The 13,603-nt window shown below is 45.6% G+C and overlaps 2 protein-coding genes across 3 annotated transcripts in view; one reads left to right on the top strand and one right to left on the bottom strand.

Annotated features, from left to right (window-relative positions):
* The window catches only part of TESK2 (testis-specific kinase 2), a 75,852-nt gene extending 70,822 nt beyond the window's left edge, over window positions 1-5,030 (top strand). For both annotated transcript variants that reach the window (XM_009326598.1, XM_009326599.1), the window contains 2 exons: window positions 391-526; window positions 2,701-5,030. In XM_009326598.1, coding sequence (XP_009324873.1) covers window positions 391-526; window positions 2,701-3,713 — 1,149 coding nt within the window. In that variant the 3' untranslated portion in view covers window positions 3,714-5,030. The remainder of the gene's footprint in view (window positions 1-390; window positions 527-2,700) is intronic.
* A 3,888-nt stretch (window positions 5,031-8,918) lies between these two features.
* On the bottom strand, window positions 8,919-13,583 carry TOE1 (target of EGR1, member 1 (nuclear); the record flags this gene model as incomplete). Its single annotated transcript, XM_009326616.1, has 5 exons — window positions 8,919-9,869; window positions 10,982-11,153; window positions 12,591-12,844; window positions 13,182-13,340; window positions 13,527-13,583. Coding segments are annotated over 5 exons (1,443 nt in total), but the record flags the coding sequence as incomplete, so codon positions are not given.
* Between the last annotated feature and the right edge of the window lie 20 nt (window positions 13,584-13,603).

The following is a 13,603-nucleotide window of genomic DNA, read 5'->3' on the forward strand; positions in this document are numbered from 1 at the left end:
CTTCAGGCACATTTTGAAATTACATTGATATATAATCTCTGACTTATAACTGGAGTCCAGAAAGAAATCCTTGAACTATGAAAGCTGTTTCAAACAAACAAAACCCTGTCACACCCTGAATCTAACAGCTTCCCACCTTTTCAATTTAGAATGCGTCCTCATCATAGAATGTTTACAACTTGGTAATTACATGTCAGTGGTATAATAGACGTAAACTGGGACAGAATACTACTTTTCCCCTGCTTTACTTAGTTTTTTTGCAATGACAACACACTTCTTAAAATGGTCTTGAATTTCCTCAGTTCAGATTGTCCCTCTGTCTGTCCACTGTGTAAGTAGAATAGCATGGACAAACCCACATGAACTTATTTGATTTGTGTGCGTGCACAGATGGATCCAAACTTGCGTCCTTCATTTGCTGATACTGTCAAAACACTGGAGGAGATTTTAAACCGCCTGAGAAATGAGGACTCGGAGAGAGAGAGAAAGTTTTTGAACCTCGACAACAGTGAAAGAAAACTCAAAGGTAAGTGTCTGTATTGTACAAACATTGCTGCAGGCTAAGAGCAAAAGGGTACAATGCTTCGTATTTTGAAGACTGGGATTTCAGCTATATATGATATTTATAGCTTATGAATGATTTTACTCAAAGCCTGAAAATTATTCTGGAACAATACTATATACTTTGCACTGCAGTGTCCTTTAAGAAACTGTTAGCTGTTCTTTTCCAAAGTGCCTCAAAAGATTCTGCCCACAAGCTGTTGAGGGGAGATGTAGAGTTCATGTGGGAATGGTTTTGTAAGTTGCTAATAGTATATGAAAATTCATCAACTTCTGCTTTGCCATACTTAGTGCATATACATAATTTCTTTGGTGTATGTTACATGTAACACTTAGAAGCTTCTTAAATTCCTTCAGGAGGAAGAGCAGAGAAGATGCAAGAGTATTATAAAAAGACCAGGGAAAAGATGAATCCCAGATCTGCTTGGGAATGCTGGCCTTGAAGGGCTTTATCTAAAGCTGTCTAGTGCCACCTGGTGTGGGGAGCAAACTGCAAGCAGTTCTTGTAGGCTGGGGCATATTCTGACTTGGGTATCTTTTATGTTAGTAGACTTCTGGCATTGGAAACTTTGAGTACAGTAAAAATAGTTTCTCATATTGTGTATACATAAATACACGATATATATACATATCTATATATCTGTAAATATGGTTATAGATTGAAGTAAGTTCTGTATTTCAAACCACATGGAGTGCATGCATGTGGTAGTTCTCCCACACCTGGAAAGCATCTAAAAGAGGTGCAAGTTAAAAAGGAAAATTTTTTGTTTGGTTGGATGGGGGTTCTTTTGGGGGTGGGGGGTGGCATGTGGTTCCCCCCCCCCCCAATTTTTTTCCTTTCTTTTTCCTGGTATTCTCCCTTTGGACTACATCTCAGATTTGCATCTTCTTGGAGAAGTGTTACATGCTGTTCTTCGACTTGCATAGTCTTTCCTAGGTGGAGTGACTACAGTCTAAATGGTGGCAGTATTTAAAGGGAAAAGTGGAAATCCATATGTGCTTATTCTGGAAATGGTAATCAAAAGGAGATATCACTTCTTTATATCACCACAGCTCTTCAGAGGCACCTTGAGAGCCAGTGGCAGATGCATGTTCCAAACACTCGAGGAGTTAGCATCTTTTCCTAAACAACCACAATTTTTCCCATCCTGTTCTAGTGATACAGCTTTCATTTATATATATACGTGTGTGTGTGTATGTGCGCAAATACACACACACACATGCATATGTACAACTTTTTAACTCCTATTCATTAGAGTCAAAATCTCATATATCCCTAGTTTCTGTGTTGGATAATGTACTGAATGAAGGCTGGGATGGAATGATTTAAACTCTTCATGGTATCAGGAGGGGCATTTATTTTGGTCTTAGACTTTTCCCATCAGGATGAAAAAGTCCCAATTCCTTTGGCAGCTACGTTTTGTACTTGTTCTCTTTTATGGTCAGTATCATCAACAGATCTTGGGCAACCTCTGCTGGAAGCCAGGATGATAAATCTAGAAACATGCAAACTGTTCTTCTCCAAGACCACCCTGTGCCATCTCTGCTGTGTCAGTGTACTGGCAGTGAGGAGGTTTGAAGGGGCCCTAAAATACAGAGTTTGGATAAAACAAGAAAAGACTTCTTCATTCCTGCCAAATTTTTGTAGTTTCCTTTCCTTTGTTTTTTCTGAAGACAATATTGTTTTGCCAAATTAGCATCCCCCATAATATGGGTGGCAAATTTTATCACAAAATGATAAAGAAGCAGTCCAGTTTCACTGCCTAGGGTAGTAAGATGGCATTAACTGAATTTGCATTTCCTCAAGTCTTAAACATGGCTTTTAATTAGCCTGAGGCATGAGTAAAGAGGAGAGAATATTTTTAAATGTAGTTTTGACTGTTGTAGATTTAAAAGGTCTTGTGGACAGGGCTGCCAAATCTCCGCATTTGAAACCAGTAATACACTAAGGAGAAGGGAATGGTGTCCTTGTGTTTGTGCAGGAACTTGTAAGGAATGAGCAAACGTGCTTATGGGAGATACTTTGGAACATCAGAAATGGAGCTTTTTCTTTAAAATTGTCATGAAGGCTCTGTGAGTGAGCAGACATGCAGGCATATAGCTCCTTTAAGCTAAGAGTATTTCTTTTTTTCTACTCAGGGTCAATTGAAAAAGGACCAGGAGTAAAACGTTTGAGTTCCCTGGATGATAAGATCCCACCCAAGTCACCCCGTCCGCGTCGGAACATCTGGTTGTCACGCAGCCAGTCGGATATATTCTCCCGCAAGCCTTCCAGGAAGATAAATGTGCAGGACCCCTACTATACACCAAACAAAGGGTTAGGCCGGAAAGTAAATCCCTTCAGTGCGCGGGAGGACCTCAAGGGGGGGAAGATCAAATTCTTTGACATGCCAAGCAAGTCTGTGATCTCCCTTGTGTTTGACTTGCATTCTCCAGAGGCAGGTGGAGGCCTGAAAGCCAGCCAGTCCCAGTTTCGGCAGGCGTATAGCACAGACTGGCAAGAATTTTCCCTTCTTCCTGGGAGGAGATGCAGGTCACTTCCACTCTCTCCTGAATTGCCACACAAGGAATATGGCCTGTTCGGGGGACTGTCTTCAACTGTCAGCGGGTGTGACCCAACCCAGCTAGGTGCAGAGGTTCGGCAAAAACTGCTGAGCAGCAGTAAATATGGTGTGTCAGAGATTCCCCCCTTTCAAGCCAAGCCTCACAGGGCAGAATTTCTTCCTGTACCAGGACAAGAAGAGGACATGGACTGTTCAGATGGGCCAGTGGCCCAGGAGGAAAATGGGTTTTGCCGTATTGAGAACACGTGTGGAGATCCAGCATGTAATCAACCATTAGTGCTGGCCCAGCCTGAGCCACTATCTTACAAAAAGCTCCCAGTCGAGAATTCAGTGAACTCTGAGGGACATGGCTCCTCACAAGTGTTTGCAGGTTGTCTCCCTTCTGAAGAGATGGAGGTGGAAGATGACCTACTGAAAAATACTCCGTTGGAGTCTGCAAAGCCTCTGTTCAGCGTTAGTCCTTCCACCGAGCTGAAGAGAGAGGCATGGCCCTTCAGGGAGCAGGATGGGGACAATCCTGCCCCGTTGCCTCAGACCTTCTCCAACATCTCAGCAAGTGGCAGCACGCAGTCAACTTGTGACATATGAAGAGAGGGCTCAAACCGAACATGTCCTTGAGGGAACAGTTGTTCCCAGTCGCTTAAACTCTGTTTTTCTATAGTGCTGGGCTTCACATTTGAAAGAGACTCAGCAGATGGTAGAAACTGGCTGTCAAACAGATAGCCTCTGGAGAGACTGATTATTTTAACTTTATTTCAAACTGTGCTTATTCCCTTCCCTGATTTGCATTAGGAGGGGGAACTGCTCCAGCCAGAATGGCCATGTGGGCCCCACAGTCCTTCCAAGAGGCAGCAGCCAGAACAGGCACAGTGTAAACAGTTTGACCTGGATTCCAGGATGGAGCATTTCAAGGCCTTAAGCTCCATGTTGGGTAGAAAGAGTGACCCTTAGGTTTTCCCTCTTCCCCTGACTGGCCAGCTGCTCTAAACCGCTGCAGATTTTGCATTAACATTCTGCAGCAGTGCACGTGAGTTGCAACCTCTGTTTTAGAAACAGGCACAGAGATCTTTCAGAGCTATGTTGAGCAGATAGGAATGCTGTCTGGTCCCAGAGCTGCTGTGAATGCTGTTGCAGCATTAAACAAGCTCTTCTTTCAAAACCAGCAAAAAAAAAAACCCTCATGCTGGCGCAATCTGCAGGCTGAGTCACATGACAAGTACTCCGCAATTAACAAGAAGAATCTGTTCCCTGGTGTTTCATTTTCCCTTGGGATTTGGTAATGATGTGTAATACATTAGTGCAAGGAAGCAGGATGTGGTAAGCCCCGCTCTCCTCCTTGCACAGCTTTTCATGGACCTCAACCCAAATGTGGAAGATTTGCCCAGGGTGCAAGAGGAGAGCCATATTCCAGGCATTGTCATTTCTGGGCTTCTGGAGAAACTGCCAGTGAAAGTACCAGTTGTACTGAGCTTTTTGCGGGGGTGGGCTCTTCTCTCTGAAGAGCTGAATGGACAGACATCATGATGTGTTTCTGCAGAATAGTTAGTTAAATACAATATCTACATCACAGTTGACTATTACCACTAAGCTAGAAGGGTCACATTTGCTTCCCTCTCTGGAATGATATCCCATCTCATTGATATCGCTGCAGTAATGATGGCTCCTTTTTTAAAACCAGACTGCTTGATAGAGGACAGGAATCCCCTGCTCAGGGGAAGTTGCCAGCAGTGTTGCAGCCACACAAGTGCTCTTGGAGAGGATAGATAGTAGACTCACAGAAGGGCTTTGAATAGTCAAACTGAAAAAAAATTAGCTTGTTTCAAATTAATTTTTTTTTCTTCTACAGAAAGAAGCTGTTATCTTCATCGGCTTCTCCTGTCACTGAATAGGATGATATTTTTTTTTTTTTTTTTTTTTTTAAAAAATGTGGAACCAGCATCAGAGATCCCCGCTCTAGGATGCGATGTACAGGAAAGCTTGTTCTGTGATGACATTTGGCAACATCCTGCCCTTTTCCAACTATCGTTGTCCCAACAACATGGGATTTTTTAATTTTTTTTTTTTTTTAACCTGTATTATCATTCCTAACCGAGGTATGCATTGCATGCCCGCTGAGCAGATGGTGATGCAGTGAAGTCCAGAATTTCATCCAGGTAGCCTGTTAAACTCTCTTCCTGCTCTCTTGTAAGGATGGAAAATGTAAGCTAGTCTCTGATAGAAGCAAGACTACTCCTACTCTTTTCCTATCTCAAAGAAAGGATGAAGGAGAAAGCCTTAGTTCTTTCTTGGCTGAGATGCTTATCTTTCCAGAGGTGTAGGTAACTATTCTGTGAGTTTTAATTATGACTTCCTCTTGTGAAGTATGTGTTAACCTGAGCAGCAGTTATCCCTTTGCAGTGGCTGTGAAGAATTAAATGACAAACCCAGTGTCGCTGAGTTACTTAGCACAGTCCATGCCAGATTAGGCAGCTGTTAGCAGTTTGAAAGAGGAGATGCCTATCCTTACCAAGATCACCCCTTTTGGCCCACGCCTCCCTGCCTCTTGAAGGTGCTGATCTGTAGAGTAGTCTGTCTTGTGTATCCTGTCTGCAGGGCTGGTGTCTGCAGAGTGCAGAGTGGCTTGTATGGCTGGCACTGTGAGTGCATAATTTCTTTTGAAGGCAGGGAAACAGTCAGCAGAACTCACTCGCCAGCTAGTTGCCTGCCTGGTGCCTTTTTTTTTTTTTTTTTAATCTTTCTATCTTTTATACCACTGTAATCTTTCGGGAGGGAAACCATCAGCACCAGCTTCTGTTGTCACAAGATGCATATAGGTGTGTGACTTCAGACAAACAAGCAATAATAAGGAATAGTTTACTTCTGGATCACCAGGCTGTGACGAAGCTGTCCAGCATCCTACAACTGCCTGCAGCCTCGTCGGAGAGCACATGCACACCTCTGGCTGCTCTGTGGCTTGCGTTAGCCCTAGTTGTCAGCACTGACAGCACATCATGAAGCCTGTTGCCCTCTCCAACACTGCAAAGCCTGTGCAGTCAGGCTTGGGGTACCTCTATGGCACCCATCACAGTGACCTCATCTGTTTTCTTACACCGCTGTCTCTTAAAAGTTTCCCTGCCCTGAATAGCTCTCTTACAAAGCAGCATGGCTAAAATTTTATTTTCTTAAATGTTCACTCTAAGCATAGCCAGCTGACGTGCATAGGGCACATCTATCAACTTTTCTAGCTTTGTACTGAGGTGGAGATGTCAGAAAGAGAAATGCCAACGAATAGCGGCTCAAGCCTTTCCTGGATTCGTGGTCTGCATGGGAAAAGAGGCATGTGTATGAAACTGGAGTAAAAGGCCATTTTAAAATAGCTAAGTGCTTGCTAAAACCCAGTGTTTCCAAGGGTATGGATGCAGTTGGCACTCACTACATCTCATCCCTTTGGTAGTGTAAAGCTGAATCTAGGTTGCACCTAGTAAATACTCCTAGGTTTTCTGCCTACCTGAGGGTGCTTTTCTACAGGGGCCATTTTCTGACAGCTACTGATGAACATGAATACGAACATGTGGTCAGCAAACTCCTTGTTTTACAGTGATGTGACAAAGTTTTATTGTGATTGGATTTTATCATGATTTTTGACTTTCTTATGGGAGCAGTTCTTGCTCTTTTAAAACACTTTCTACACATTGCTAGATTCCCTGAAGAGATCAAAGATATTTTTAATTCACTTTAAATCTTTCTATGTTGAATTCATTTAAATGTCTGTTATAAGCTATTTTTGTTGAGGTTGCAGGTTGATAAAATGCAGCTAAGAGAATGCATGTGAATTGCTGCCCCTCAAAAGCAGTGCAGACAAGGGGCTATAGTATAGTTGGAGAGGCATTGATGTATTATGTGTAACAGAGCATTGGTATTTTTTGCCAGTACAACTAAAGACACTTGAATAATTCCTGTTTGCACTTAATGCTATTGTTTATATTGCATGTCACTACATTTCTATGCAAAACAAATAACCTTTTTTTTGGGAGGAGGGGCAGCCAGATATTTGATTAAGTATAAAGATCTTTGCGAGATGATCTATTTTCGTATTTATGAAGGAGTTTTACGTCTTAATATTTTGCAGTCTGTAAATAGCTCAACTTGTAATTAAAGGCTTAGGAAGAAGTTTGTAGCCTGTGTATAATAGTAAGTTAACACTGCCAGAAAAAAAATCTTTGCAAAACAACTTTTCTAATATTGTGGATATTTATGAATATGTAAAGAAAGCACGTCTTGTTTTTATGTTGATTGACCTTCTGACTTCTTTTGAACTATAGAAATGGTGTATGTTTTATTGGAACTGCAATAAGAAGTAACCAAAGATGAATCCAGTTAAATATTTTCATAATTTTTTCTCGGTCAGGTTTTGTAAACTTTCCCAACTTGCTTTCAAAATAAAAATAAAATCAAGGCCTGAGTCTTGTGATTAAGAGGGCAACTCTGGGTTAAAAAAGCTGGCTCAAATGCTTACTTAAGCTATGGATGACATTAATACCTGGCTTGAGATTGTATTCACTATTACTCGGTGCTGAATTATAAACAGGGAGAACTGTCACCCTTACTCAGTGTTATTTCTCTCCTGCATCTTACTGAAGTGTTACATTATTAAATCCACGAGACTCAAGGACTTTTTCTGCTCTGCCTTATAGCACTCTGAAGCGTAGGCAGTAACTTGTGACCTACAAGACAAGATGGCTTTTGATAGCACTCAGCCTGCAGGGAGCTTGCCGTTGTGGCTGCTCTGTTCTAGCCCTACAGAGTGGCTTCGGTAGCACAGGAAGCAGTGCAGTTTGAGAGGACCACATCTGGCTTTAAGTCCCACTGCATCTCCCCTTACTTCTAAGTTTGAAGACCTGCTGTGGCTTGGTTCTGCATGCAGTTACCCTGCACTAGCATCAGCTGGCCCATTTGGGAGGAGAAGCTTTCTCCTTCCCTTCTCTCCTGTAGGAGCAAAGGTCTTTTCTATGTTTGCTGTAACCAAGATTAAGGTAGAGTACAAATATGAAGTGGGATAGCTCTCCCAGGTGCATGTTCTAAACCAACCATGGTCAGTGTCTCTTTTTTCTTTAAAAAAAAAACAAACCCACAACACTTTTTTTCTTTTTTGACTTCCTTAGAAATAATTATGAGGGTTATAGGGAATTACCCTACCAGCAGTGACTGAAAGCAGTAACACTTGACTAAACATTGACAAAAACGTATGCTTTGCCTGAAGAGCTAGCCTGCTTTCATCTGGTGTCTGGCAGAAGCATCGCATCTTCCTCCAGTCACTGTTTATAGCATTTTCTCTCAAGCTGGTTCTATGGGTCAACAGCCTGGAGCTTTCAGATGTGTTTTTGTAGGTAGACTTTGACCTTTAGCACATGGTTGTTTTGAAAAGGTCTGTCCCACCCTAAACCACTAGGTTAAGTGGCAGCACGTAGTAAGGCTGTAGGTGCAGTAAGGATAAAGGCAAGATCTGGGAGGAGGTTGGGGCTCTAACATGCCAAGAAGTTAAGTGGGAAGCTCTGGCCTCTGTCTCCTCTTGTTATCAAGGGATTACCCTTTTCATCTTCTGCAAGAAGTGAAACCCATGCTAAAGTAGCTAGCATCTGGTCTTTCCAGCAAGGCAACCCTAGGTTGTTTTTTCAAAACCCATGTTGAGTGCAGAGCACGGAACTGAAACTTGCAGCCCTAGGTGCAGTTGGAGTGGTGCGCTTTTCATCCCTCTTCTCCAACCTCACCCCTGCCTTCACAGCCCAACATGCCGCTAAGGAACACCAGGGGGAATTCCAATTGAGAGCAATTTAATCGGTCAGAAGTTAAAACAAAAACAGGGATAAGAAATTTGCTCTTCATCTGGTCAGTTCTTGCTGGAATAAAGAACTTAAAAACTTGAGGGGAAAAAAAAAGCTCAGTTCAGGGAGGAGTCCTCTAGCTCTATCCACTGGCCCAAGCCAACTTCATCTTCTGGCTGTGAGCTTTGGAAGATTTAGAAAACAAGCTCTTCACTATCTGAAGTGGCACTGACTTCCCACTGAGGTACAGTTTATTGTGGCAGTCTGGCAACCAGGGCTCTGCACCAGTGTCCGTGTTTTTTCCCTTCTTGAGCATCCAGACGTAAGCCATGATGTAGCCAGTCATGAATGCATCAAAGCCAGCTCGGTGTGTGCCTCCCTGTGACGGTGGACCATGGGTTTCCTTTTGCTCTTCTGCAGCACATGCTGCTTCAGTCTTGGGGATGTCTGGGTGATTGACTGAGCCCACCCCAGCGGGAACCTCTGACTTCCCCTCCACTTGGTCACTGTCAGAGGCATTTCCCGTGGCTGAAGGGCTCACAGCAGCTGCTACCTGGGCAGCAGTTCCTTCAGTGCTCCCCAGAGCCTCTTCCCGTTGTGCACTGGTGTCTGAGCTGACCTCTGGTTCCGTGTCCATGGAGTTCTCCTCCAGTGGCCTGCCCTCACTGTTGGGTGTGATCTCTGCCGCCTCTGTAGCAGCTGCAGGCTCAAAGCAGCTCTGTTTTCGTGGTGGTCCCTCCTCCCCATTCTGAGCTAGCTCCACTTCTTTCCCTGAGCTTTCCTGCTCAAATGCCTTTGCAGGCTCTTCTGTGTTCTTCCGACGCTTCCATTTGTGCTTCCGTTTCTTCCGCTTCTCCTCCCAAAGCTTGTCGTCTTCATCAATTATGAGGTCAATGTTATGAGACTGTGGACACTTCACCCCTTTTGGACACCAGCCATAGGCCTAGGGAGAAAGAGAGGTCTGTAGCCGCCAGCCTCCTGGTCAGAGCAGCTTATCACCAGAACACAGAGCGGAGCTAATTATTCCCCTCTACTGAGGGCTCGTGAGGCTGTATTGGGAGCACTGCGCCCAGTTACAGTCCCACAACACACAAGAAAGGCATTGACCAACTGCAGTGAGCGCAGCAGGGGGCTGTCAAGATGCAGCACACACTGTATGAAGAGAGGCCAAGGAAGGTGGGTTTGTTCTGCCTGGAGAAGATGAGGCTGAGGGGATATCTAGTTGCTATCTGCAGCTACCTAAAGCAAAGGTTATAGAAAAGATGGAGCTAGACTCCTCTGAGGGGAGCACAGGGAAAGGTGAAGTGGTAACAAGTCAGGGGAAGTTCTGACTAGATATATAGAAAAACATTTTTCACAATGAGTGGTCAAACGCTGGAACAAGGGGCTTGGAGGGGTTTTGTAATCTCTGTCCTTGGAGATTTTCAAAATTCACCAAACAAGGCTCTGAGCGACACTGAGTTGGTGGTTGGAGGAGAAACTTCCAGAGGTTTACACAACCTGTGTCATTCTGTGACAGTAACGTGCAACATCTGGAAGAGCTCCTTTTCTCCCTGAAGCATCTGAAACCACTTATGATCTGATCAGATGGGCTCTTTGTTTACTGCTGTAGCAGCACGAGGACCCGAGATGCTGTGAATCATACTGTACTACAGTCCCAGAAGCTGCAGACAAGTAATATTTTCTTATATCTAATCAAGATATGGGGGAGGGGAGAGGTGGCATTTCTTGCTCAGAGGACAAGGCAAACTAATTTAGAACTTACAGCCCTCCCAAGCCAGCAATGGGTACTGTATCTTGTACCATCCCACTATTTAGGGCCACATAATCTGTTTCTGAATCTTTGTGTCTAACGTAGCCTGTGGAATTCACCGCCTCCAAACAGAGCATGCTATTGCCCTTTCCGCCATGAAGCCACCTGAAGCTTGAAAATCTTCCTTGTACTGTGAAGCAAGCAAGGGGAAGTTCCCAGGTGCTTTCCTACCACTTCCTGCTCTGGCCACATGTGGCTCTTATCAGGGAGCCAGGAAGGAAGCAGGGATTCATGTTACTTACCGAAAATTTCTCACAGACAGGCACTTTATTTCCCGCTCCCACACTGTGGCTTTCTTCTTCCAGAGAGCAGTGGCGATAGTCAATGTAACGGGACATGTTGGCAGGGTAGTTGCAGAACTCAACAGTGAGGTGCTGGCCGCTGGAGTCCTTCAGCTTGCAGTTCTCCCGCTTGCTGGAACAAGAGTACACAGTTACTGCAGTTAACTCACTGAAGGTACCACGGCGTGGAGCGGGTGCAAACAACGCTGCTCTCCACAAGTCTCAACTCTACTAGTTTCCTGCTCTTGAGCTCTAGCCGGCTCGACAGAAACTCAGTCCCAGGAGAACAGCTTTAGTAAGCAGTTGCTTCTGTGCCGATTTAAAGGTTGGTTTCTCTTACGCCGACATACAGGCAGGGACAACAGTGTCTCTGGTGAAGCTATGGGGGAAGGGGACACATAGCTTGGTTTTAAATATTAAAGGCATTAAGACATGTGTTATTCTTAATAATGTTAACGGACAAAGAAGAAATGCCCCAAAACGAGGTATCATGTAGAGCATCCAGCAGCCACCGCCCAGACAGGTCGAACCCGGGCAATGCAGACAACAAACTTTTTCTATTTCATGAGAAAAGAACTGTTTTGTCCCAGGAGCTGTCTAAAAGGCCGAAAACCTTTGGAAAGCTCCATGCAACTAGAATTGTTGGTTAAAACATTTAAGAGGTCAGTTTAAAAAGTATTTTTATCCCGTCAAAACAAAGCATCCTCATGTTTGAGAACAGCTATCTTGAACGTTTTCAGACCTGTCAAAATGGCATTTCCCGATATAAAACAGTCCCTAAAAATACCATTTCTCCTCTGCACAGAGCGTGACTTCAGTTTAGTGGAGATTCAAGGGGCTGTATCACTGCCAGGGGCTTGTTTAGGTTGCGTGGGGAGTGCAGAACCAGGGACCAGACTGATGGGTGAAGTGGACAGACATCTCTGCTTCTAGCCTGCGTCTGCCTGGAAGATACCCACAAAGAGCTGGGGGGCAGGAAGCAAGACAGAACACCCTGGAACAAGAGCACAACCTTTGCTCGGAAGGAAAGCGATGGGAGCTGTAGCTGGCCACACGCCAGCGTCACGTGCCGGCCACGTGACAGAGCTGGTCAGCGTCAGGAGGCGCAGGGAGCACTCACCCTTTGACTGCACCTTCCCTTACAAAACCGAGTTATAACTAGCAGACCCTGCGGGCACAGCCCTGTTTCCGTTTGCTCTCTAACTGAGTTTTAAGGGTCTCTCTTCCGTGTGTGTTCCTGCTGCGGCCCTGCTGGACCAGGGCCGTGCAGTGCATCCATTATTTTTCAGTTAGATCAGATCACTCTGTGGTCAAAACTGCTGCCAGAAATCCTCCTCCAGCAGCTGCTCACCGAACAGATAAGGCGTATTACCACATGCGCACTTATGCACTCAGCACCCGTCCTAGAAGTGGGAAGAGCACGGGGCAGAGTTACCTGAAAAGCACCTTTCTTTGCTCACGGGGATAACACAAAGAGCCAACCCCCTTGCCTGGATGGACAAACAAACAAAACACTGATGCTCCCTTTGCCTTTCCTCCCGTAAGTTTTAAATACCAGAGCGCCGCTCACCACTTCTTGTAAGCATACTCCAAGTAGGATGCTACAAAGCGAGTCTCAAACTCTGAAGCGTATTTGGTGTCGTATGCGTGAAGCGTTTCCGAGAGTTCAGCGGTGAAGGTGCCGAGGCTGTCCGGGAGGTGAGCATAGAAGCACTGGTACAGGAAGACCAGATCGATCAGGCCGTTATGGAGAACGAGAGGCTTCTTCGCTCGTATGAGCTCCAGAAAAAAAGTCCGAACGCTCTGGCTCTGGTTCTCATTGCCCTGCAAGAAGGAGGATTAGTCAACGAGCCTCAGCGCCATGACCTGCCACCACCCCGGGAAGTCCTCAGAGCCTGCTGTAGCAGAGTACTGCCTACAGCTATTTCTTGCTCTCACCAAACAGAGGCCCAAATATTTGGAAAAGCAACTGCAACAAGTGACAGCCTGGATATGAAACGGCACGGAGGTGAAAGGGATAACGCTGCACTCGAGGCCCCGGCATGAGCCCATCTTCACTCAGCAGCTGCGAGGGAGACGCCAGGACCGGGGGAAGCCGGCAGCCTCCCCAGAAACCTGGGGCAGAGCAAGCTGAGGTGTCGGAAGGAGAGTTGTTTTGTACCTTGTCGTTGCCCTTGTGGTAAGGAATCCCCTGGGAGTACTGCTTGTTGAAGTCAAAGCCGTGCTGCACCAGGAACTGCACCGACTGGGGTTCGACAATATAATCCTCCATGCAGAGGAGCGTCAGGTTGTAGATCTGGCAGAGGTACGTGTTCTCGGACTGCAGGAGGAGAGCGTGCAAAGCAATACAGGCACACCTGTCACAGGGAGCTGCCGAAAAAGCCAGGGGCCGACCCGCGGAGCACGGGCGGGTTGAGTCCCGTCTCCCAGCGGAGCCCCGGTGCCCGCTGCTCCCTCGGCAGGCGGGAACAAGAGGAAACGGCCGCTCAGCGGCCCGTGCACCTACCTGCTCGGGGAGCCGCTTGAAACACGCGACGCCCAGGGAGAGGACGGAGCGGGGCCTGGGCCGCGCGGCGACCGCCC

Source organism: Pygoscelis adeliae, unplaced genomic scaffold (assembly GCF_000699105.1).
Source record: "Pygoscelis adeliae isolate BGI_AS28 unplaced genomic scaffold, ASM69910v1 Scaffold306, whole genome shotgun sequence".
NCBI lineage: Eukaryota > Metazoa > Chordata > Aves > Sphenisciformes > Spheniscidae > Pygoscelis > Pygoscelis adeliae.